At 29.7% G+C, this 26,344-nt stretch overlaps 1 protein-coding gene across 3 annotated transcripts; it reads right to left on the bottom strand.

Annotated features, from left to right (window-relative positions):
* Positions 1-1,394: 1,394 nt before the first annotated feature.
* Positions 1,395-21,937, bottom strand: LOC111031749 (solute carrier family 23 member 2). Of its 3 annotated transcripts, none has more exons than XM_022311833.1 (15): positions 21,839-21,937; positions 17,535-17,622; positions 16,746-16,880; positions 15,141-15,298; positions 12,028-12,233; positions 9,965-10,091; positions 8,774-8,894; positions 7,309-7,450; positions 7,100-7,213; positions 5,331-5,470; positions 4,774-4,921; positions 3,409-3,488; positions 2,994-3,135; positions 2,797-2,917; positions 1,395-1,514 (listed from the first exon to the last, which is right to left on the bottom strand). In XM_022311833.1, exons 2-15 carry the CDS (start codon positions 17,553-17,555, stop codon positions 1,457-1,459), a joined length of 1,713 nt encoding a protein of 570 aa, XP_022167525.1. In that variant the 5' UTR covers positions 17,556-17,622; positions 21,839-21,937; the 3' UTR covers positions 1,395-1,456. The 3 variants fall into 3 exon arrangements, with proteins under 3 accessions (XP_022167525.1, XP_022167516.1, XP_022167533.1); XM_022311824.1 differs by having other exon boundaries at positions 17,517-17,622; XM_022311841.1 differs by lacking the exon at positions 21,839-21,937 and adding an exon at positions 21,518-21,608 and having other exon boundaries at positions 17,517-17,622.
* Between the last annotated feature and the right edge of the window lie 4,407 nt (positions 21,938-26,344).

Here is a 26,344-nt window from a genome sequence, read left to right on the forward strand (position 1 = left end):
ATATTACCATAATTTTATGTTTTTAAATTACAATTTATAATTTAACAGGGATTTCGATAATATTTTTATAACTGAACTGTACTTCTTCAAATTGAGTGTCGGCAAACTGGGTGTCGGCGAACTAGGAATACACCGAGCCATAACGTTTCTGCATAATGTATACATGTTTTACCGATCCTAATCTGATTCAGCGCTAAACCCTCATAATTTTTCTAATTTTAATATAAACACTAAAAAAAATATAAAATTTAGTTTAACATACATTGTTTTATTATTAAACTATCAAAGTTTAAAATTCAAAAAAAAATTAAAAATACGAGTAAATATATTTTTCTATTATTACTGTGTTCGTCACATTATATTATAGTCATGATATAAGTTAATTTTTTTAATCAGATACGTGGTGTTACATACAGCCTTATGGTATAAAATTATCATTAACCTATTAATTTAAAATGTACATGCAGTGTTATTGTAAACAAATGTAATGTTAGTGATGTGTTACATTGAGTTTATTTGCTTGTATATTTGCTCAATTAGTAGAAACAGGGCATTATAAAATAATGTATATCCTATATATATATGTAGAATATTCTATAACATACTTAGTCTATTTCTTCTATCCCCCGGGAATGAAGGGTTATTTTCCAAGCGATATGTTGCAATTTAACACTTCAATTCTGTAATGCACCAGCCGATAATCAGTTTGCCGCTTTTAGTTTTGTTCGGAAATGAATAGGTACCTTGGAAGTATTAGGGCGGGGAAGTTTGGCGATAGGGGGGTCAAAAAATCACGTAAAATTAAGATATTGAAATGATTATGGTGCAAATATGGACCTCGGCAGTTATGATGGTTTTCAGTCAGATGCAAACGATAAAGATGTAAGCACGACCACGATTAAGGATGGACAAATTGGCCACTGCTAATCAACAATACTCGATTAAGGCGCAAATGTTTCGTGAACATTCAAAATCGATGTTATAGGCAGGTACAAATCCTTTCGCCCCGATGCTTGCTAATCTTGTGCACAATAACAACTCTGGTTCTTAATAGAGTTAAGGTTAACCTAAGCAAATCTAGTCTGGTCGAAACGGGAATCATATAATATCAATATTAGAGCGGAGCGGATAAGACAGATACAACACTTGCGGGCTCAGTATTCGCTTATAATACCACTCTATATTTTCCTTGCATACCTAGGTAGTTCAGAACCTCAAATGTTTAAATAGTCGGTTGATTGTTGAAACTTAAATATAAAATTGTATAATATTATCAGACAAGTAATAATTATGTAATGCATTTCTTTTGTGAGCAATCCTCATATGTTTGAATACATTTGTATTAGATTTTCAGGTATCAGGTATATGAGTTATAAAACAAATAACATGAGACATGAATCAATAAACAATGTTATATAATTTTAATATAGAACATGTTAATAGAACGTTGAAAATTCTAATTTTTTTTTGGTCTGTAGGTTGGCAAAAACGGAACTGAATATGTCCATTTCATTCTGAAAAATATAAAAATATTAATTGACATGTGTACAATACTTGTGTATTGCCCTTATACGCTAAGACACTGTAAGTCACTTTCGTACGTTTTGTAGGAAAATTAGTTTTATACTTTGTATTTTCATAAAATCTTAACAAATCGTTTATTTTTTAAAGTAGGTATGAATATTTTAGTATGTATGTTTTTATATTTATTAATAAAAAAAAAATAAAAAAAAATGGTAGAGTTTCATGTATGTGTCAAACACAAAACACAAAAAACTGCACACTATGTCCGGATAAAGTTAAAAAAACCGAGAGCCTATACGATATTCATAATCTTTTCCTATGTTAATAACATTATTTTTACTCTAAATTTTAAAGATAACTTGTGATATTGTGTCATTTTAAGAATATAATTTGATTTTTAAAGCATATTACAAAAAGATATCGTACCCACGCACGATATCTAGTGATATCGTGTATAAGCCGAGTGATAAAATGCAATACGATCAAACAACACTTTATTCATAGTTATAATTAACATAATAGGTATATATGTATTATATATTAAAACCCCTAATTATTGAATGATGTCTGATGCGGTATTTTTATTATTTAAATAGTAACAAATACAAGTATTTATTTGAAGTACGAAAAAATTCAAAAATGTTTTTTTTATACATAACATATTTTGACAAATTAATTTTAAAGTAAGTTTAAAATATTATACTTGAGTCCTTAAATATCCATTTTCATTGACAATTAATTAAAATTGGATATTTATAATCCTTTACATAGTGACTTTATAAAATGAAGCACATTGCTGGTTTTGGTTTAAAAAAACCCAATTTTTGAGGTAGAAATTTGAATGAGCATGATAAAGGGATTATAATCAAAAATCAAATAGTTTCTAGTTTGAGAAAATTACATCCATCAGATCTATTCAGAACTGTACTAACTAGTAAATAGCATTGAGGCATTGATAATACTCTTTATTTGAATGTGCTTATGTAACAACATTCTTGTCCATGTAATGTAATAAATAAATGTATTAGAGATAAATGTTTGTTTAAAAAAACAAGTAATTATTGTTACAAATAAATATTAAATTGGTTTTTAGATTTCAATTATGCTTCAATTATTGCATATTAGGTAATCGATTGTATCTTATGCAAGTTTCCTATATAATTTTAATCTAATGCAGTCTTGTTTTATAAATACGATTTATAATTTCAACGAAATGTGTAGTTACTTATCATGTAGGTAATAATTTTCAAATTAATTAATTCGAATACTAACTTCCTTAACGCATTCATGCCAATCGGGAAATCATAAGTACACGTTTCTTCACCCGTCGTCGGTTCACTAGTTAGATTCATTTCATTGGCCCAAGCTATGAGACCCCTCTCTTCTGGAGTGCCTATATTAACGATAAATGTGTGTCTATTGATATAACTCGTGAATTACGTCGTTTTGTTTTAATAGTATAGTCGTACCTGGTATGGTATTGTCCAAGAAACAGCCAATTAAACCACCGACCAATATACTTGTACTACAAATGACTGTCAACACACTGTCCAATATTTCATTACCGGTTTGAATTGCATTCGGATTGGCGATGAGCCATTTTGGTAAAACCTAAAATCGTACATGATCAAAATTAGTATCTGTTTGGAATAGTTATTTGATTAAAAATTAGGAACTTCAGACATATTGAATTTACTTTGCATTGTCACCAATATTCACCCGATTTAGGATACATGACATATTTTACATTCTTAGGGACTTCATTAAAATATTAAAATTTAGTACAATGATTAACCTAAATACTTAATCTTTTGTAATAATAGAAAAAAATTTTTCATTTATTCTTTTTTTCGTTTTATGATTAAGAAATGTGGACTAACTTACCAGTGAAAAGAACATTGAAAATCCTATGATATACAAATTTCTCGATGAGTTCAACTGAACGTATTGCAAAGCTGATAAACCTATAAAACAATCATACATTTATTGTAAATAAATACAAATACAATTAAACATAAAACACCAATCATCATTTTAATTATGTTTATTTAGCACGAGTTAAATGTGTATTTAGGGAAGGAGTGTCGGTTTGGGGAGTTATACTTATCAAGTCATCATTCTTGTTAATAATAATGGATGCCAATATAATAGAAAGATTTTATGTTATGTAACTGATAGTTGTACTATGATATTACGACGGCCGGAGTTTCAAGGTTTTAATGACCATTTTTGTTTATGATAAAATAATATATTATTGACTGTAAACAGGACTGGAATAAGAGGGGTGCAATAGGTGCGATTATGGCGGTGGTTCTAGATATAGTACCCATAGAAGTAATTTAAACTATACTGATAGCTAATAAAGCCTGGGTGGCTTGAACACATGGCACGTAACACGGAGTTCAGACTGATACGGTTATGAATTAATGGGCCGAAGGATTCCTTATCGTTGTCGGTGTATTTTCACGCACCTAGGAAAACCAGCTTCACGAGCATGGTAATGAGGTTTGTCCCCCCCCCCACCTTCATACAAATTATACAAACCTGTGAAAATATTTATCAAAATAGTTTCATGAAATTGCAATTTGATATTTAGAATTTGCAAATCAAGTGAAAAGTCACAAGTTAATAATAGGGTTAAATATTAAGATTAAAATTAAAAAAACTTATTTTAATATGAGGTTTTGGGGGGCTAACTTCATGCAGACCTCCCCCCACACACACTTCATCCGTTTCGCTCCAAACCAAAGTCCATACTTACTTAGGATGTTTCACAAAGCCAGAGAGGACAAAATCTCATTAGCACCTGGTGCCTTAAACAAATCATAATGTAATGTTAAAGATTTTCTTATTCAAAATATTAAATACTTGTTTCTAAATTTTTCTTATTTATCTGCCACTAAAGGCGGCCCTGACTATAAAGCAATTGATAAAAGGTGAATGTGCTAAGGTTTTAATAATCAAAACTAAGAAATAAAAATATGATTTATTTAAGTTCCGCGGTAACGTGAGTTATGAATCATTCAATAGTTTAATGGTTATTCCTTATTATGGTTAAAGAGCTAATTTTTTTCAAACTGTTAAAATTGTTAGTATAAAATTTCTCAAAAATCGATCATATAATACTAACATACGAATTATAAGTTTTAAAACTAAAATAATTATCATCGGTAAATTCAAATTCCTGTAATACTAAGTTTGGGTTCTTCGACATATAACGCAATTAAATTTCAATGTTATAATTATTACCAAATGCACTTATCATTCCGAACATAATGCAAAACATCCCTCCTACTATAGGTTCGGGAATGATTATAAAAACGGCTCCAAATTTATTGACAACACCTTGAATTAACATCAGTGCACTGGCGTACTGGATTACACGCCTACTGCCAATCTACATAAATAAATGTAAATTTAATAAAATTAATAAAATTTTCAAGAATATTTACCTAGAATGTTTGATATTTTAATGAATAATTACAAAAATAATGGAAATTAAAAAAGTCAATTTCTTAACATTATTCAATAGTAAAAATAACCAATATTTGAGGAAATTTTAGAATATTAAGAGGACACTGACGATCTGTATCGTTGTCTCCTCTTTAAAAACTCTATTAACATAACATGGCAATGTTCTTACCATTAAATTCGAAAATATTAATTGGTAAAATTTTGCTCAAATAATAAAACTTAACTTAATAAGTTTAACATAAATGTTATTCTAACATAAGCGAAATACTGTTATGCCTTGCAAGAAACAAATACGGATTTGACATCTCCATATTGTATAATGAATACATCACCTTTGTGACACCAATCGCGCCTACGTTTTCCCCAAATGTATTGGTACCATTTCCACTTCCCATGATTCCAGCGAATACCGTTCCTAGGCCCTCGAATCCAATTCCTCTGTTGATAGCATGCACTGGTGGTGGTGGAGCTCCTGATATTCATACACATTAATCAATTTATTTGATGACAAGGCAGAAGCGTGTGTAGAAATATTAGTAATGTGGTCAAAGCCTTTTTGAAATACATTTGCATCGTTGTAATTTTTTTTTTTTAATGTTGTTTTACATACTCCATTATTAAAGTCCCGATCCAATACAAACAATCATTATTAACACATTTAATCATAACTTAGATTCAGTTTCCCAGGAAGAAAATGTTCAAGAAGTCAATTTTTATATAAATGATCATTATTATATATATTACATACACTCAAAATATGTTCATATCTGATTTCTTTGAAGTTTAGTTGCTGGGTTTGTAGTAGACAAGTTTTATTCAACAATTAACAGCGAGACTTGCTAACACTCGGTGTGTTCGATTAATAAAGAACTATTTATCATTTCAAAAATAGAAGAGGTGATAAAGGAGAAATGAATGACGACGTCATTATTATTTCTTTGCAAAACTTCAAAAATCAATTCATTTTTTCTATAATCTTAAGTTTTGCATAATTTTTATAACTCAAACATATTCAATTCATTAAAATTCTATAGCTTAGAAAGTAACAGACCTACATCACATCAAGTAACTCTGTTGATAAAATCTACTTCATCAACATATATTAAACTAAGGGTGAATTATGATTTAAAGTCTCAAAACAAAAACCCAGTCTCTTAGAATGTGGTTTAAAAAATTAATTGCTTTTTAAAGGAAAATGACTATTATTATATTTTATATCATATCACCTATGCATAAAGTATAATATACTTTTTACTTTTACAATTTTTATTATTTACTATTGTGATACGAATATACGATCACACTCGGCTTGCGTGCCCAGATACTGGTAGGCCCGTGGGTGATTACTGTTAGCAAAAAAAAAAAAAAGACTATATGCTTTTACTTTGGAAAATGTGGGTTTTTCGGTAGTGCATGGGTGTATACGATACGGGCCACGGACTGAAGTACTGGAGAAGACAGATAGATGACCGCTCGGTACCGGTTGTCCGTTAGTGTACCTACTTCTGCCGTCACCGACCAACTCAGTTGCATTTCCCTGGCACGCTCACATTCGAATTTTGGAACCAAACCTGGGACTTAGGAATTTTTCTCGTTTGTTCATATTTGTTTTTCCTGATTGTGTTTGAATTTTGATATAGAACGCTGGATTTATGTCACATACTTTAATAACAGCGAAGTTTAAGTATTTAGACTTAACTATTGGCATAAACAATACGCTTTAAAAGAGCTTATGATCATGAGCGTGATCTGGCGGTCTTGCGCGTATTGTGGCAACTAGAGGGGAGTCACGGTAATGTAATGTGCATTAAAAGTAAGAATGTTTTCCCTGTCTCATATGCTATTTGTTAAACCAGTTCAAAGGTATAAAAATAATGAGTGCCAGCCATGGTATTGACCGCAACTATGTCGATACTTGCAATTTTTATACACATTGGTATATTAAAATGTTTGAAACTTAGGGTTTCGTGTCAATTCTTGTGTAGTTAATACACTAATTTCTATCCAAACTTCACGTTTTTTCATATCCTATCACACAATTGCATTATATGATGTTCAGTAAGTAAGATACAACTGCGTATTATTTTATAAAGGTACATACCACACATTTTGGCAGTTGTCGGATAATAACTTATGGACTCAACGGTACATGCCAGTACACCAGCCAACATGCCTACGACGCCGGCTACGCTAACGGTTGGCCAACCCCATTGACCTTTGAATTCCAACATACATACACAAAATACAACGAGTGATGAATATAAACAATAACAATACGAGTAAATAAAATGTATAATTGTTTATAATTACAGGGGTATGGTACTCGGAACCACGACGAATCACCTATAATCCGAATCTTGACATCGGTTCTGGCCGGATGTCCAGCCGGGAAATAATCGTACATGGTGAGCAGCGCACACAGAATCCACATAATCGTAATAGTAAGTAATACCTAGGACGGGAACATGGAATATAATCTATAACCATGAAGGTAGACTATTATGTAAGAATTCTGAAAACTGATTTGACGTCTACATGATTTCGACTTTTTTTTTAAATAACCCCAGCTTTTATGAATGATAATTATTCGAAATTCATATAAAATATCTTAAAACGTGACCTGATCGGTCTGAAGTAGATAAATTAACGAATTAAAATCCGTTTTCAGAAGACTTATGACATTATAAGGTCAGTTGGTGGTGACACGGTACGCAACAGCAGCCAGTACGAAGTAAAGGCCCCATAGCGACCGGGTCTACGCTCTTACCAACCACTACCACGGGTTAGGACAATTCGACATAGTCGACTCTCCCACCGGGCAGCAAACGCACAAGGAGAGGACGGGAGGATAAGTCGCGCTGGACAAGTACCGGTCGGCGGCGACGCTCTCGCTCTCTTACGCCGATCGTTGCACAGCCAGCAACCTCACGCCCGCCGATCGCCGTACCGCACAACCAGACATAGCGTAGTAAAAGTTTGTTTGTTTGTTATTTGTTTTTTTTTCTTGTACGTGTTAAATAAAGTTTGGTACGATTCAAACGAAACGCATGTACAATATTTATTTTGTCCGAGTGTCACCCACCGTCTAAAACACACAAGACCGGCACATCGTGACCACCATTACCGCCGTTGCCGCGTCAGTAGGAATCGTAGGATTGAGAAAATACATACAAATGAGGATAAATTGTTTGCCGTTCACGCGCGCAACTCAGAAATAGTGACGTGTATGTATATTGTGCAAGTGCTCTCCGTTATTTATTTTACAATGATCCTTATTGCATTCACGTTTAGAAGACCCACATGCATGAAATTCAATAAATATCTATTTTGAACTTCTTAAAAACTGTTCATTTGCAATCCCCTAATACCACTAATATGAAGCAAGCACTATCGGGTATATTTATCAAGAAAAATAGGTAGGTAATTTTAATTCAATATCATGTAAATTCCATTAGTTTGTAGTCTGTTGTACACAATTGTAAATTATAATCAAGGTTTTAAATTGTTATAAAAATAAATGGGAACGATATATTATGGTGTATTGTCAATAATAACATAATCAAGATTTTAGTATTATCAATAATCGAAGATCATTTAAATCATTATAGTTAAATTTGATTACAAAACATGTTATGTCAGTGAACTTTACATACGTAATTACTGGTTAGTACCTGTCAAATTGTTTTGGTATCCAATATATGGAATAATTGCTTACTCAGTTTATAATTACATATCAGTAATATTTAGGGGAATGCCCACATAAACATGTACCTACCGGAAACAGCTGGAATACGTTAAATTTGCTGATGGAAAATCCGTTGGTTTTGTTGTATGTCGGGACCGGCATCTTGACTTTCGTCAGGAATTGCGAAAATAATGTCAACAGTATAATCGTTCTGTAGACAAAAAATTGTAAGTGTCTTATTATTTATAATATATAATTTACGTTGCCAATTCAATGGTTTAACAAGTGGAGGTGGTAGGTGGTTAGATTAGGTTTGGTTAGAGTACTCATACCAGAGCACCAGAGAGTACCTGACATTTTAGGGGCACCATTTGATGCGTTTGTGCTGTCAGTATTTATTTTATTATACCATAAATTCCCTACATAAATTATCAAAATTTGAATAAATGTAGTAATAACAATCGATGAAGGCATTTCTTAAAAAAATTACGAAAATAGTTTACATAATTTAATCCGTGATACCATCGTTTAGCTATATAGATTGGTTAATCGGTATGTAATGGTTGAGGTGGACAACGGTAGTTTCATTTCGAAATTGTGTTATGAAGATGCTAATAAACGAAAAATTAGTAAGGCAGCTAAAATTAGAACAAAAATAGTAAGTTACCACGGATGATGGACGACAGAATCGACAGATAATTATCCATTTGCTTGAAATAGTTTGTACAATAAGAATAAGCTACTAAATAATCATGTTTACGTATCTTGCAAGATGGAATTATTAATTTCTGTTTGTGAATACAAAAGCTATATTATGATGTTTTCAAGTTATTGCAGTTGAATTTCAATTTAGTGTCCGATGACCAGTGTTGAAGTGTTTAAGCCTTAATTATTATAACAACTAAAAAATTTTAATTTAATTGATTATACATCATTCCATTATAAACATATCATCAAATCAATCAAATACAAATCAGTTAAATGGTTTTGCTAAACGTAAATTAAAACAAATTAATGATGAGCGAGTAAATAAACTAAGAGAATAAATGGTTAATTTTAATAAATAGCTCTGGTCCGAATACTTTATAGTTACATAATTATAAATTAAAATATGAAATTAGCCGAGTCAGGTGTTAAACTAGATGTTAATTTAACATAATTTTCTATTAGTTTTTTGAAATCTCGGTTGACTAAGCAACTAGGTTCTTTCGCACGTTATTCGGAAACACCGGTATCCTTTATATCGTTGTTATTAATGATAGTTCAACTTTGTTTAATTACCCCATCGATATGCCCCAGTGCTTGGAAGCTGATTCGGCAGCGTTCTCGAACAGCGACAGGCCCACCAGCGATACAGTTGGAACGATTGTCAGCGGTGTCACGTACTTGACTAGTTTTCCGATAAGACCTAGAACATTTTTAACTAGCTATAGAATATAAAAGTAACTTTTTGCTATTATTTAAATATTGTGACTGCTACACGCTTATTTAATTACAATCGTAACTTGATTTTTGATTTTGACGAATTCGTATAGACTAATAGGTAGGTACTTCTAAAAATAGATAAAGATTTACCAAAACTTTAAAAGACAAACCAAATTTCACACTATGTGAATATACTATGGTATTAAAAACAACTTTTAATTATGATTATTTATTAAATATTATAAATTATGCAAAATGTATGATCAGACTTGACTCCGCGTTTGGCCAAACAGAACAACGTCAGTAGAGTATAGACCAGTGGTCACCAACTGGCGGACCGCGAGCACTTTTTTACGGACCTTTATCCAGGGAATAGTTTTTAAATTTGTATAATATAGAAACTATAAATGTGTCATATAAAATGTTTATCGCATAATAAAAAATATTGAAGTAATTGAAAATAATCTGTCCAAATAGGGGAAAGCCAATGTGGTGAAATTATATTAATAATATTAAATTTAAATCCGACGATAAATAATAACGAAAAGTACTTCAACGATTTTTTGCAATATTGGATGAGATCAAAGATGAGATGAGACTTAAACAGAAAAAGACCACGTGGTAGACCAAAGCAACGTTGGCTAGATACAGTAAAAAGAGATATGAAGGAACTGAGACCAGATTGGAATAAAGACATGGACCATGCGTATGATAGAGAAGAATGGAACCTGTAACGCTAAAAAAAAGATCATGTCATATCTAGCGATTTTTTGACAGATATATTTAATGTCGACGATCTAAATTTCAAATTACAAGATAAAGGAAAATTAGTGTGCCATCTATTGTCAGAAATCAAATGATTTTCAAGGAAAATGGATCTCTTATGTGAAGATATAGAAAACAAACGTTTGCCAAGTTTCAAAATGGACCCACATAGAAATAAGTTGGTGACCCCTGATATAGACGTATAGGGTAAGGCCTTAATGTGACAGTCGGCAGACAATGAATAGCAACAGTTGACCGTCAAAACGTCAACTTTTAACACAGATATAACAAGATGAGCTTAATGAACAGACAAAACTTATGTTAAAAAAAGGTTGATTGAAAGGAAAAATAAAACGAAAAGGAAAAAAAAAATGGGAAACACACTTCCGTTTTAAAGATTTAGAAAAATCAGCTAGACATATTTTTGGGAAATTCCTGCACTCTTAAATATTTGTGATAGCAATTAATGCAAAATCATAAGGGTATGATTCTTGATCTTGTACATTCAAACCATTATTTTGCCAGACATGGAACAGCAATCGTACTTGGGTTACTAGCTATTTACCAATATTAAAATTATTTTAAAATAATTATTTAAACATGTTTAATTAATGCTGTGACAGATCATCAATCATCACTTACCTAAAATAACCTTACATCAGTAAAATACAAAATCTCTTAGCATTGCCATTTTTATCTAAGCAGCGTTTAATAGAAGAAAGTTGAGATATATTTATTAAATCAGATGTTTCGTCTTAAATTTAAATAAGTGCGGCAAAATCTGTTTGATCAAGATCCTCATTAGTATTAAAATGTCGAATGAATTCTTTTTATCTTTGTGAACAAGTTCAAGATTAGGTATATATTTAGTTATTGAGAAAAAAACTAGTTCAAAATGGTTTAAGTAAAAATAATGGATTTTTCAAATATTATTAATTTAATTAAAATTAGAAGATATCGTATTATGGGATTCAGTTTACCAGGCATAACAAAATCACTGATTCAAAATTCCGATTTTTTTTATTGAACTTCGTAATTTGGGACTCAATTTAGTTAGACCCAATAATTATATAATCACACCGAAAAAACAAATCGGTTGTCTAGTAAGCAGTTAAAATATAATATGATGTATACGTATACGTGGGAACACTCACCAGAATATCCAAGAAAAACCTGAAACAAAGCCGATACGGCTATTGCCCCTGAAAGTTCTCTCATACGCACTTTCCAAAGTTCTTCTTGATCATAAGATGTCATTTCGGTGATGCTTTCCATAGAAGGACACCTCCATTGTGGTAGTTTTAAAATTGCCAACGTCGGTACGAGAAATGAAATCGTTCCTCCTTGTACGATCGGAAGCCTGTTGTAAAATAGAAACAATAATTGGTTGGAATTGTATAATAAATTAATTTTAAATTGGTATAGATTCTAAGAGTAGCTATGGAATTAATTGATTTTACAATGATGTGTAGTTTTTTTTTTTATTAATTTACCATAATGTATCATGACATTTTTAAGATCGTTTTAACTTAAAATTCTTACGATATAGGATATTAACTGGTAAATTAACACATTGGAGACGACAATTTTTTAAAGCATTGTTACGTTGAGGACGAGTGCCGTGTCTAACACGATCATAGTTTTTTAGTATCGGAGACGAAGTATTTTTAGATATTGCAACGTTGAGGACGCTTACCGTGTTTAAAACGGGCAATATTTTAGCGTCTAAAAGACGAACACCGTGTTTTACAAGAAATCGTTTAAATATATCGATATTTAATTTATATTCAATTATAATATAAATTTTATTATAATATCGCAATACCAACAATTGTTTCGATATTTTTTTCGATTATATTATAAAATAGTCCAAAAATTATAATAAATAATTATGTCGTTAACATTTCGCCATCGACCATTGATTGATTACGATCTCCTGGGAGTCAAGTTCTATTATTTAATTGTTGTTGGCTTCTTCTATTCGTTTTCTTTGTTTATAATACATTTTTCGTATTATTTATTAATATATTAATTATTATTAATTATACATTTTTATGATTACAAAGTTATAAACATTACATACATCGCGTGTTTACAGAAAAATATTATTATCGAAACGAAACAAAAATAACATTATTTTTTTAGTCCTTTTCTCCTACTATAAAAAAAAAGTATTGTAGTTGGTATAGTCATAAAAAATACGACAAGATAAAATAAAATAATTATCTCAGTCAACTTTTTGTTTTGACGGTTGGAACTGTCGTAATAAGCCGTATATTACATACATCGTGTTCTAGATAATCATATTTATTTTTAGACCTATATTTAGATCAACACTCGGCGAGTTCGATGAAAAAAAAAAGGAATTAATCGGATTATTCAATAGCGAGTAAAAAAATATGGAAAACATGAGAAAATAGCCCGTCCACACAACAAATAATTGGCGGGAAATGTTCGTCTGTATACATTAAACACACGTACCGCGTTAAACGCGGCATTCGTCTCCAACGTATTAACATTGTAAAAATTCTAGCGTCTCACTTATCTTAAAACCGTGGCCGTGCCTAACACGGTACTCGTCTCCAATGTGTTAACGAATTTTCATTGATCGATTATTGAAATTTTGTTGTAATTCAAAAACGAATATAGCCATAGACACTTAAAGTTTTCAAAATATTTTGACTCTTTTTGAGCCATTTATAGTCATGAGAAATTTTCAAAATTTAACAAAATTCATAAAAATCTCAAAAATGTGTAAATTAGTTTTTAGTTAGAAATTTGTGATAATAATCCTTTTCACAGCTAACATTTATTTAAAAACTTAATAGAAGATTCCTCATACAATTTTCTACCTTAAACAAAAAAATGTTTAACGGAAATGTATAGCGATTTTTAGTATTTTTTAATTATTAAAATTGATTATTTACATAAGTATGGCTGGCACACCATCTTTACTCAGGATCATTTTTCATATGCAATGATTTATTCATTAATTTGTTACAATTTATTGTAATAATAGGCTCTTAACCTAGGATCTTTATCAATACCCTGGATACCATAGGTATTTTATGTTATTTAAACAGTGTCAAACATTTTTTGTCTAATCTGTATTTCAAACATCGTCCCACTCCTCTAAGGCCAACCAGTTGTAATATACTATTTTAATGTAACTTATGTTCAACACTCTACGATATACCATTGAAAGGCGCAAAAACTAACTTAAAGTTACAAATTGTTATTACTGTATGAGTAACAAACAAAATTATCAATTGCCAATCAAAATAAATTATTACAAACATTTAGGAAGGAGAACAGAAAAACAACGGTCATAATATTATTATCCATTAATATTTTTCGTCACCAAGTTAGAAAATAATTTTAAGATATAAATGCTTAGAACAAGACAAAATGTTAACATTTTTAATCATTGTTATTTAATTCTGCGACAATATGCGTCGCGAAACATTTTATAGCGTATAGTCAAAACCAGGACGTATGACAACCGTGGCAACACTAATTTAACCAAAATCAAATATTATTGGCTTTATAAGTTATGGGCAGACATTGCCCAGTGTATTTTCACATAAATGAAAAACTAATTATTAATTAATGATTAAATGATTAAAAAAAATATTATTCAAACAATACGAATGGCTTATAACAGATACTTTGATATCTTTATTATCCTTACTTTGGGACTTATGGATTCGCAATAAACAATATTATATGTGATTAAAGCACAACTTAATGTTTCAAAAAGATTAATAATTGGTCGATAAAAATGAATGTGATTAAATAGTTATATGGTGGTATTAATATCAAATACTGATTAACTTTAAACTGTTATAATTATTATTATAATATATATTATGGCTTCATGGCCTTCTTTGATGAACATCGTTATTCCTAAAAAAATTTATATGAACAATTAAGATTTGCAATATTCTGTAAAATCAACATTCAATGAAAGTTTTCATCTTTGCAATTTGAAGGACTGTATTACATCTGTAATGTTACAAGAGGACCGAAAAATGAAGCTAAACAAAGTATGACAATACTGTCAATGCAGTCAATATAGACACATTTTTCAACTTGCCAGTTTTTTTCATACAAAAATATACCGAACCCCCAAGTTATCATTGTTAACAACAAATAAAATCCAACTTGATTCTTAAAAGACATTAAATAGTTCTATTTTTATTAAACCACCAATTTCATCACTCTGGAAAAATCAGGAAGTACAGATAAATATAAAACAAATACATACCTGCAACCAAATGTAACTTGTATAAAAGTCACTATAGCTGTTACGAATATCATAGTTGATATAATATGGCCTCGAGCAGGATCATCTTCCTTCATGCATAGTGCTGGTGTAAGGATGAATGGGATCGATACAATAGCACCAATCATCGTAAGGTAATGCTACAAAAAGTGTTTAAAGTATAATAGATCAGATAGTACTAAAATCTGCAGTCGATTTTTTTTCACCAATAACATACCAACATGGTAAAAAAAATTATCATTTTAATTGTACCCATATTAATTAATGTATTGAAGCCTAAAGGTTACCGTATTATAAATTATAATCCCCCGGAGCTGTTTAAAAATTAATATAATAAATTAATAAAGTATTTTCATACAAAATACTTATAAGTTAATTTTTGTAATATTTAATAATATTTAAAAATTTAATTTATAAATATGAATTTACTTTGTCAAGCTTAACAGGAAAAAACACAAAAAGTAAGAAAAATCCGAAATTTTTAAGCAAAACCAATTTTGTTCTAAATAGATTTCGTTGATTATGTAATTCAAAAATAAATATACTGTCACAATTTTTCTTATAGATATTTGAAATTTAAATTTTTATGAAATTGGTTATTATTACACAAAGAAAACTGATTTTAGTCATTTTGCTGTTGAGCCCTGACATTCTTATGTATATAATTATATTTTACATTTTTACTATACCGTCTATACCCAATGAAGTTTTCAAAATATATTCATACATTTTAAGCCTCTACTGTATAACTAATAACAAAATAAATTATGATGTATGTATCAATATAAATATATTACTAAAGTATTATATACTCGTTGGCTGGCAGATCGTCTTCACACAGAATATTTTTTTTGTAGGCAATGATTTTTCATTGAATTTAAATTTAACATGCCCATTACAGTAACCTACTCAAATAATGTGATACACGCAACTCCAACTGTACAGCAGGAGCGGTTGTCTATTTTCAAATTTTTAGATTTTTAATGGCGTGATGAGTAAATATCTTATTGTTTTTTTTTTTTTGTAACTGTCATCAAATTTTCGATTTTAGGGTAATAAAAATGTTTAAATTTTCTACTTCATCATCTTTTCTGGAAGCAACAAATTCTTCATTCTCTTATAATATTTATTTTATAAATATTTAAACTTCAAATTTGGACGAAGTTAAATATTTAAATAGAGATTATCGATTTTAGTTAGTTTTTCGTAATGTAAAGTTATAATTCGTTGATTCTTTGACACTTATAAAGTATATTATGGTATTGTATATAAGCAATGACATTTTCAAATGCTATTATTTTGGAAAAGATGTATTCAACCTAAGTACTGATCACTAATGTATAACAGTAAAATATTACTTCAATAGCAATAATTACATAAAAAATGTACTAGTAAGTAATATAGGCTTGACAGTTGACAGACCGTCTTAGCTCAGAATCATTTTTTGTATACAATAATTTTACATAATTTTAATTTTAATTCAAATTTAACACATCTGTTACATCGGCGTTTTTAGACACCGACTTGTACAGTAGAGCAGTACCTACTTATTTTGAATCCAATTCAAATCAAACATTTTAAACATACTTGCAGAGCCATGAAGATACATAAATACCATGGTGGATTATCGTCAATGCCGTATGTTATCGACAATCCTTCGTTGTTTTTACGGTTTGTATTTTTTGTTTGGTCAATGGATTGAGACGATATGAATTCGTTCGACTAAAAATAAAAATAATTATAATTTTAGGCAAACGATGACCTTATAGTATATTTTAATACTTGTATGGGAAATGGTAAATTATAATCATTGAAAATTAATTGTTCAAAACAAGTTTTTAAATAATTTAATTTGATTAAATCTTTTTTCGTGAGTTTGGGCGGGTTACTATTTAGTATTTACTTTACCTTTTATTTGAAAATATAATTCTATGTTGTATAGGTTTCCTTATAGGTTGTTTTAGAAAATAATTAATGGCCCTATAGTATTATCAATTCATTCAGATTTTATTTTCAAACTGATGAAGCTATTGATGATGAAATTTATAAATAAAACAAATTCTATATTAATTTGTAGGTGAACTTAAAAAATATGAATTTTTTACGGATTAATTATTATTTTTCTGTACACAATAAACAATAATAATTATGTATATTTTAGATACGTGAATTAATAAATATTTGTTCTTTTAAGGTAAAGCAATCTAACGATAAATTCCTTTTTGCAGTTTTGATTTGAATAATAAAGAAAATACATCACATTCATTACAAATTTGATAACATTTACTGACAAAAAATTAAATGACTGTATTCGGAATAATAAATAAATTAATATAATTAAAAATTGTGTATACAAACGTTTAGGTTGATATTTACAAATCCTTTGTGGTCATCCATGATTGAGATGGCTGAAATAAACTGTACGTTGAATGTCACTCTCGGTAGAGGTCTGATAATGTAGTGACTAGAAATGTTAAAATTACAGGCAAACAGTGAAAATCAAATTTACCAAACATCTGAAATGGCAGAGATAGTAGGATGTGAGATACCTACAACGTTTGTCATTTAACACCATAATAATATTATACAAGTACATAAGTATTGAGTATATAAATATTTTAGCTATTAATCCAGATCGTAAATTGTGTTATCTTATTTGAACTAAAAGAAAAATATTTGTTTATTTAAGCCGCATGAACAAGTACGTTAGGTATTCAAATAATACCTATCTATAATCTGCATTAAATTATTGTGTATGTTTCCAGAGGTCAATGTCAATACTAATCAAACATTACCACACGCTAATGCAGCAATATCATTGTGTCATGTTACCACCTAAATACCGAATTATTATTATAATCAGAAAAATCTCTTTCTAGAAATATCTATATTTAAAGCGTCTGACACTTTGACTGTGATTTGTATTAAATGTGAAAAAGACTGTGTGGGTGAAAAAAAAACTGTCAAAACCTACTACCAAATTCGTCGTGCTATACATCCAATTGTTTTTGTATAATGGAGTATTGTTTTAGGTTCATTTCAATTTAATAGTTTGGATCTAGCGAATTGTCACCGGTAGCGGCTAACTATCTGTTACTCTCGTATAGCCATTATTGTAAAGGTAGGTTTACGTTTTCGGTCGTCTCTCACCAAACACAAATTATTTAATAATAATCGAACGAAATAACTGAAACAAATAAGTCTAGTACAGGTGTTATAGACTATAATCCCTGTACAGACTTATTTGTTTCAGTTATTTATTTTTTTTAGTGCAACAAAAAGGTATAAAAAGTAATAGAACCTTGTTATATTTCAAACATCCCATGTGTGTAAACTTAAATTATTATTTTAACTTAAAGACTTAAACATTTTAATTATATTACGTCGCCATAACTGATATCGAGAGAAGATACTCGTATCGTATTTACTGTCTTGTCTTTGGGTCTGACCCTAAAAAAAAATCGCTTAAAAATTTTAAATTAAAAGTTGATCATTTATAGAATTGCAATAACGCAATAGCAATTTTGTAATAGAACATTTTATTATTTTTAATGTTGAATTGAATGTGTTGATATAATTAAGAAATAAGAAAGCACCTCTACTCTTCCTAATTTATTTAAATTGTACTATAATAATATTATTTTATGATATTGTTATACTGTTATAATTAATAACTTATTCCCGGAGAGACAGACATTTTCGTCTAACGACTAGTCTAACTGTACAGTAGGTACACGTAGTTAGCTATTTTTTCAAATTTACGTATTATCTGTGAGGATATGTTAGACGTTAGTAATAAGATATTGCATTATTGATATTGTTCATTAATACTGAGTATTTTTTCTATTTATCTTAAACTAACCTAGTTTTATACTTTTATATATTAATAATTTATCGTCAATTTAAGTAAAAATTGTTCTTCTTCAATTTGTAATATTAAAAAAAAAATAAAACAAAATTCATCAAACGTATATTAAATGTTCAAGTATTTTAAATAGAAAAATTTTTTATCGACAGTTATTTTCAAAGAACTAATAAAAATTGAATTTCTTTAAGTCTAAAATAGCTGAAAAAGAGTGAAAATATTTAAAAAATGTAATTGTGCAGGAAATGGTAATAAACTAATAAACAACCGTTAAAAATGTAATGTACCTATTTACGATTATTCGTTTTTTTTTTTTTTGGTGTAACAAATCTACTTTAGATTAACTGATTTTTTTATTTTATTAAATTATTATATTAAATTGTTATGAATTATGATATTCGCTGATAAATTTATCAATATTGAATAGGTATTGAAAGAGATGTAACTATAAACACAAAACAATTATTAATCAAATTTCAGCAACAAATAGAAGAATAGTAATGATTTAGTATTATTTTATATGACTGATATGTATATTATACAAATAATATTGTTATTATTATATTAAAATGACAATAATTATTTTGTTCAACTTTGTATTTAGAGTAAAAGTTTAATTTAAAATGTGTTGTGTTATGAATCATAACTTATGATATATAATGCGTTATAATTAATAGGGACACGGGATTAAAGCCACAGCGGGCTGTAGGCTTGATACCAGAAATAAAAATTAGAACTCCCCCCTCAAAAAATAAAAATAAAAATAAAAGCCAAGTTGCACCTATGAGTTCCAATTAGATTTAGATTACCATCAGAAAATATGCTGAAGTTGAAAATTAAATCATTATATCAAATAGAAAAAATATTTACAATTTACAAACAGAAAAAAATCACACATCATTGTTAGCCGTTATATTTATCGTGCCGCACAGAATCTAAAATGCGCACATTGAATAATCTCAAAAATCAAAATATATATTAAAACAATAAATGTATAAAGATATATTATATTATTAATGTCTCTATAAATGAGTTATTAAGATAGTAAATATCAGAGAAAAAAAAAGGGTATATTTATGAAGAATTTTGTAATCATCTTTATAGATAAAAACTATTAGAACGACATCATTAAGCACAGGATGCCATGAATTGTATTCATAAATCATAATACCTTTTTATTACTCAATAGTATTTCATATTTTTTATTAGTATAATAATGCGTTTATCGTAGATTGTTTAAATAGTTATGTACTAATTTACCTATGACTATAGATTACTATAATTCATGTTATTATCACTTATTTTTACTTTATTAAATAATACTTTAAAAAAGCATTTTTTTTATTCAACTTAATTTTAAACTTAATTGGTGTATTGAAAAAGTCTATTTACTTAGTTTATAATTTAATTGAAAAAAAAATACTTAACCTGACTGAGTCAAAAAATATCATTAACTTGGCCAGACTAGCTTTTAACAAATGTTGATATTTATAGTATCAGAATGGAGGTAATAAATTTTTGTATACAATTGTGTTTTAAATACCTACTTACTTATCAACTATACATGTTAATTAAATTGTATTTCACACGTCGACAAAATACTACTATGAAAAATGTTGACCACCTGCAGACGACGATTTTGAGTGAAGATTCTGTCAGCCTATATCATCTTAGTATATTTTATGATATTAAAGTTATTTATTTATTATTATTTATTAGTAATACAGTGGGTGGAGTTCATTTTCGCAGAAAACATTGCATTTGAAAATGTCACTATATGTATAATGTTTAAAATATTATTATATACCAACTTTAAAAGTTTCAAGTCCACGAACATTGAATAATATTTTAAATTACATCAAAATAACTAGTCGTTCAATCGTTATTTTTCGTTTGAATATTTTATTTGAAGTTAGATTTTAAGTCTCAATAAAATAAAATTGCTTATATATTTTTTTATGTTTTGGTTCCAATATGAGTTGGGTACTTAAGTAATCTTGTATTTGAGCCTTCAAGCTAACAAACTTGAATAATTTATAGATATTTAACTAGGAAATAATTTGAAAATGTTCGTGACAAATTTAGTCAAAATTTGTTTTTATATGAGTGGAAACAGTTCCAAGATGGTTAAGTTTGTTACACCGTTATGGAAGATAATATGTACCATTTTTGTGCAATGTAGGTAGCTAAAGAATTACAAATCGTTGTAATTGTTCTGAAACGGCTTAGGAGTGGGATCATGTTTTTATCTAAATTTGAATTATAACTTTGATAATTTACTTTATATTCTAAGCTTATAAAATCGTAACATTTTTCACAAATTGTTCATTTTATGTTGTGACAAATGACTTAAGAACGTGTTGGTGGCTTAATCCTATATATATATATAAAGTATGTACTTTTGCAGGTACCCCTTTCAGATTTATAATTTTTTAATAGTTTGTTAAAATAAATAAAACAACATTAAATTAAATACCTATGTCATTATATATACCTATAACAGACATCTCTCAATTGTTTATCCTTATTCTTAAAAATTAGGACTTCTGCGAGAATCTTCGATTTGCATTTTAACAAATCAATTATTGAAATTCATAATGTTATTTTATTTTATTCATACTAAAATATTAAAATAAACTATTTGATAATATGATATACTCAATTTGATGTTTTAATCATGTTACTCGATTAGTTATTTATTTGACTTTTTAATTATTCACTATAATATAAATATGATAATGGTCGTTACAGTCGGTTTTTGTACTTCAATAAAAATAAAACTAATTTAAATTATTCTAAAAACCTATCTACCTACCTATCAATAATTGCGTTTATCGATATGACGTGAGGTCCACACACACACGACACACGCACTTCAAATACAACTAATTCCTTGGTGGAAAATATCAGTATTACGATATCGAATTTCGAAGGTCTTAATTGTATTTGTTTTAGATAAAAATAAATAACGTTGTTAGTATTGTTTATAATCGTCTTTAAAATTATTTATTTTATTTATTTAACTATTAAAATAGTTTTTTTTTACTTTCTACTTTTGTTAGCTCTGCACAATTTATTGTCTGCTTTGTAATGTAATATGCAATACGAAATTTAAAATAGTACTATGCAAACCTACTGCTGATGGTCAATGTAACTTCGAAACAAACAATTTAAATCAAATGCCCGTAACAACAAAGCAATAAACGCATTATGTTTGGTACTTCATCTGCTTATTGTAATACATTTACATTGAGTTTTAGTACATTATACATATAATAAATATTAAACGTAGCCACACAAGGTGTCACACAACTGGAAACGGACAATTTATTGCATTCTGAACTCGATGATACGTCTATAGGTACTCCTTTAGAATAATACAATTATTAATAAAAGTGATTTTTAGATTTTTAGATTTTGAGTAATTGTGGTTTCAAAATAATGTTAATATCATGAATAAATTAAAAATTAGTTATTTTCTTTATTTATGTGCAATTGGAACACTTATTTTAAACTATAAAACACTTAAAAAATTTATACAATTTGTAAAGTTATCAACAACCGGAACCTAATTTTATTATAGTGTAGTATATATGATAATTAATTATAAATACAGGAAAGCAAAACAAAATTTAGAACCTTATAGAATTTCTTGGCTACATATCCGGTTCATAAAATTAAAGTTGAAAAAAATTTTTAAAACACAGCACACATACTATTTTAAAATAAATGTTTCACATATTATATTGCATATTGTGTAATATATACCTATAGATAACCCAAATACGATAAAACCTTATAACTTTATCTTACAAAATAGAAAATAGAAGTATTTAATTAGGTGCAACATTGCTTTAAACAATACCTATACGTATTTAAAGTTCTTATAATAAACTAGGAGTAAACATTTTTAAATTTTTAAATAAGATAGTACATTATATCATTTTGCCTTACCTATACCTACCTGATTTTTTCTGTCGCCGAAGCGTAAGAGTTTTATTACTGTTTGCCGATCGTTATTGTTTAAAAAAAAATATTTTTATTAGCCATAATGAATAAAGATACGACAAAAAATTGTATTTTAAACTTAATAAAAAACTAATCAATTTGGTATAAAACTCAAATAAAATCAAAACAAATGTGGTCTCGTCAAATAATCCAGAAGGAATGGCTGCTGTTCATACAGCTTACATTTTATTTCCACATATAGATACTTATTACTTACTTCAATATTTATTTTTGTACAAATATTTAGAAAATATCAATTCTAATTATATAAATGTGAAATGAACAATTTTGTACAGGGTAAACTCTGGAACTATTTAGAGGATCTTCTTGATTTTTTTTTTTAACGAAAGAGTATATATCACGGAAAATGTTTCTATTCCAAAAGCATTTGTCTAAGTTAATAAACAATTGAGTTATCTAATTATTAAAATAAACGAGTAAATTATTTGACATCGTCCTACTATTACAGTAGTGTTATGGCCTATGACCATAATCAGAGATACGACTGTGGTAGAACGGACTTATCAAATAATTCGCAGTTTTTCTCAAAATTAGAAAAATTATTAAAAATCAGGAGATTAATAAAATTAAAATGTCGAAACGTCAATATTTTCAGAAAAATGGCTATCTTCAATTTTTTGTATAAATAATTAATTAAAAAATACATTTTTTTAACTTTTTTATCAAAACATTAAACAAAATTAAAACATGAATTAGTGCTTGTGTCTTAAAAAAAACCAGAATAATGATATCTTCATTATTTCAGGAGATATCGCAATGGGTAAATCCTAACGGGACACCCTGTATATCCCCCCTACGAAAATTCCTGTCTAGGCCACTGTATAGGTATGATCTTATCTATTCCCGGTGAAGATATATTTGATGCTATCGATTGTTATTTCAAAAAAATGGGCATTAATTGGTCCAAATGTTGTAGACTATGCACAGGTGGTGGAAAGTGAATGTCGGGTATAATTCCCGTGTCCGAGGTCACGTCATGAAAATTTTGCCTAATATAGATTGGAGTCGTTGTTGCATTCAACGACAAATTTTAGCATGTAAGAACCTTCCAGTGGAATTTTGTTCTTGATGAAGCTGTAAAATTAGTTAGTTGTACAAAGGCAAGGTCAACAAATTCAGGAATATTTAAAGCTTTATGTGAAAACATGATGAGTTCTCATTCAACTTATTTAACAAAATTCTAAAATATCAATATACAATTTATTTGTGTGGATGGATAAGTATTATAATCCAAATACATTTCATAAAATAATTTTTACAGTGTGTTTGGACAGTAGGCAAAAATCTTCAGAATAAGCCCTGAGTGGTTTAATGAATCCATAAAAAACATATTGATGCATTATTTATAATTTTTATTCACGTAACTTTGGAGCGGTGTTTGTGTAAACTTTTTTTCTACAGTTTCTCCGAGTTGGCTGTTGAGTGTGGTTGGTATTGTTTCAAATACCTATTTCTTCATCGGTATATCCGGGAAACGTGTAAGGTATGTTTTCTTGGCATCATGTCTAATAGCTCCTGAATTTATTTTTTATGCTTTTTGACTTGCACTATGTAATCATCGTGTAGGATATCTAATGTAGTGTCGATATGAAATTGAGCAACAGCAGCGGAAAGGAACACTGTTGAATGTTGCTTTAGAATGTAAATTTTAATCACATTACGTGATTATATACGTATATGCGAGATCAATATACGTCAGCACGAAGTACCACAGGATCCCCCCCTCGTGGAAGCGTGCGGTCACAATGCTAACCTATCTCACTATGTCAGAACATCTATACGCTATATGCTGGCTACATTGCAGGCCGCCTGACCGAGTGGCTCTCGCTAAACGCAGTCCTAAGCCCGTGCCAAAAGGGCTTCCTCCCGGCAGACGGTGCATTCGAACACGCCCACACACTTCATCGGGAACTGGAGAAAGCCCGTACCGGGCACTCCGACAAGTGTGTGGAGTGGCTAGACGTGTTTAATGCATTTGGTGCAATACCGCATGATGCACTAGAAACCACCATCGAGAGATGTGGCGCCGGCGAAGGCTTACTCCACATTGTAAGGGACATATATCACAATGCCGTCTCGTCCGTTAGTGTAGCCGGCGGTAAGACGAATGACATCGAGGTAAGGTCAGAGATCCGACAAGGATGCCGGCTCAGCGGCCTGCTATTCATTCTGGCCATCGACCCAGTGGTGTACATGGCCCAGGGCACCGACGCTGACCATCGCGTCCTCGCCTTTGTAGATGATTTGTGCCTCCTCGTGGACAACGCCCCCGCTCTCCAGGACTCCATCAACACTGCGAGGGTGGGCCTAGGGCGTCTCGGCCTTTCGTTGAATGTGGCCAAATGTGTATCCATCCATTTGTCTGGCATACGCCCAGCTGGGGTTCGGGACTCTACGTTCTTCCTCCTCGACGCTCCTCTGAAGCCGCTTGCCGAGGGGGACGCAACCACGACCCTAGGAGCGCAAGTAGGCTTCCACATCATCCCGTCTATGTCATCCATCGCCGAGATAATTGACGTTGGTTTAAAAATTGCGCGCAGTAAACTCGCACCTTGGCAGCGCTTGCACGGAAAAAAATAATTTGGTTATAGTAAATAGTTGGAAAAATTTTGGTTGGCCTAACAATACACAAGATTACACCAACTAAGACTTAATGTTGAGAATACTAAAAGTAAATAGTTGGAATTTTTGGTATTTTCAATATAATTAACGGTAATTGCAACTTTATTTTATAGTTCGTAAAATATTTAACCATAACGAAGGGTTCGATTGACACTTTTAAAATGGTTAGAATCCAAAAGTTCGTATTACTAAAGTATACGGTTCAATTAACAGTAAAATAAGGTTATTACTTATTTCAACCACAACTATATGGTTAAAAATATTGAAATTGATAAAAATATAAAATTATAAGAATCCTATGGGCAAATCCCATCTCATGCCATCAATACATGGGTGGGTGGTGACGGGGTGAAACAATTATTATTATGCTGCGATACTGGGTAATAAGTAATAACTAATACAGAAATACCAACAATTATTGTTGTTATGTTGTAATCGTTGTAAAATCTAGCTGCGTCTCACACTCTCACCAGTCTACACTCTACACACGGTACACAGTTACGCACCGCTATTATATTTCTAGGTTGTAAATATTATAACTATTGTAATAATTGTAAGTACGTATGTTTCTACTCTCGACTAGTCGAAAGTCGAACTAGAGTTTTAGTATTGTCAGTGTATTAACCTTTTAACTTTACGGCTCACGCCCTAAATATGAGTGATTTATTTG

Source organism: Myzus persicae, unplaced genomic scaffold, assembly GCF_001856785.1.
Source record: "Myzus persicae strain clone G006 unplaced genomic scaffold, MPER_G0061.0, whole genome shotgun sequence".
Classification (NCBI taxonomy): Eukaryota; Metazoa; Arthropoda; class Insecta; order Hemiptera; family Aphididae; genus Myzus; species Myzus persicae.

Excerpts from the sequence above, each read along its gene's own strand:
- LOC111031749 (XM_022311824.1), bottom strand. The coding sequence starts at position 17,555 with ATGGATGACCACAAAGGATTTGTAAATATCAACCTAAAC. Across the intron at positions 12,234-15,140 it reads CAAGTTACATTTGGTTGCAG|GCTTCCGATCGTACAAGGAG; the intron begins GTATGTATTTGT and ends ATTTTACAACAG. Across the intron at positions 7,451-8,773 it reads ACGTATTCCAGCTGTTTCCG|GTATTACTTACTATTACGAT; the intron begins GTAGGTACATGT and ends TTCCCGTCCTAG.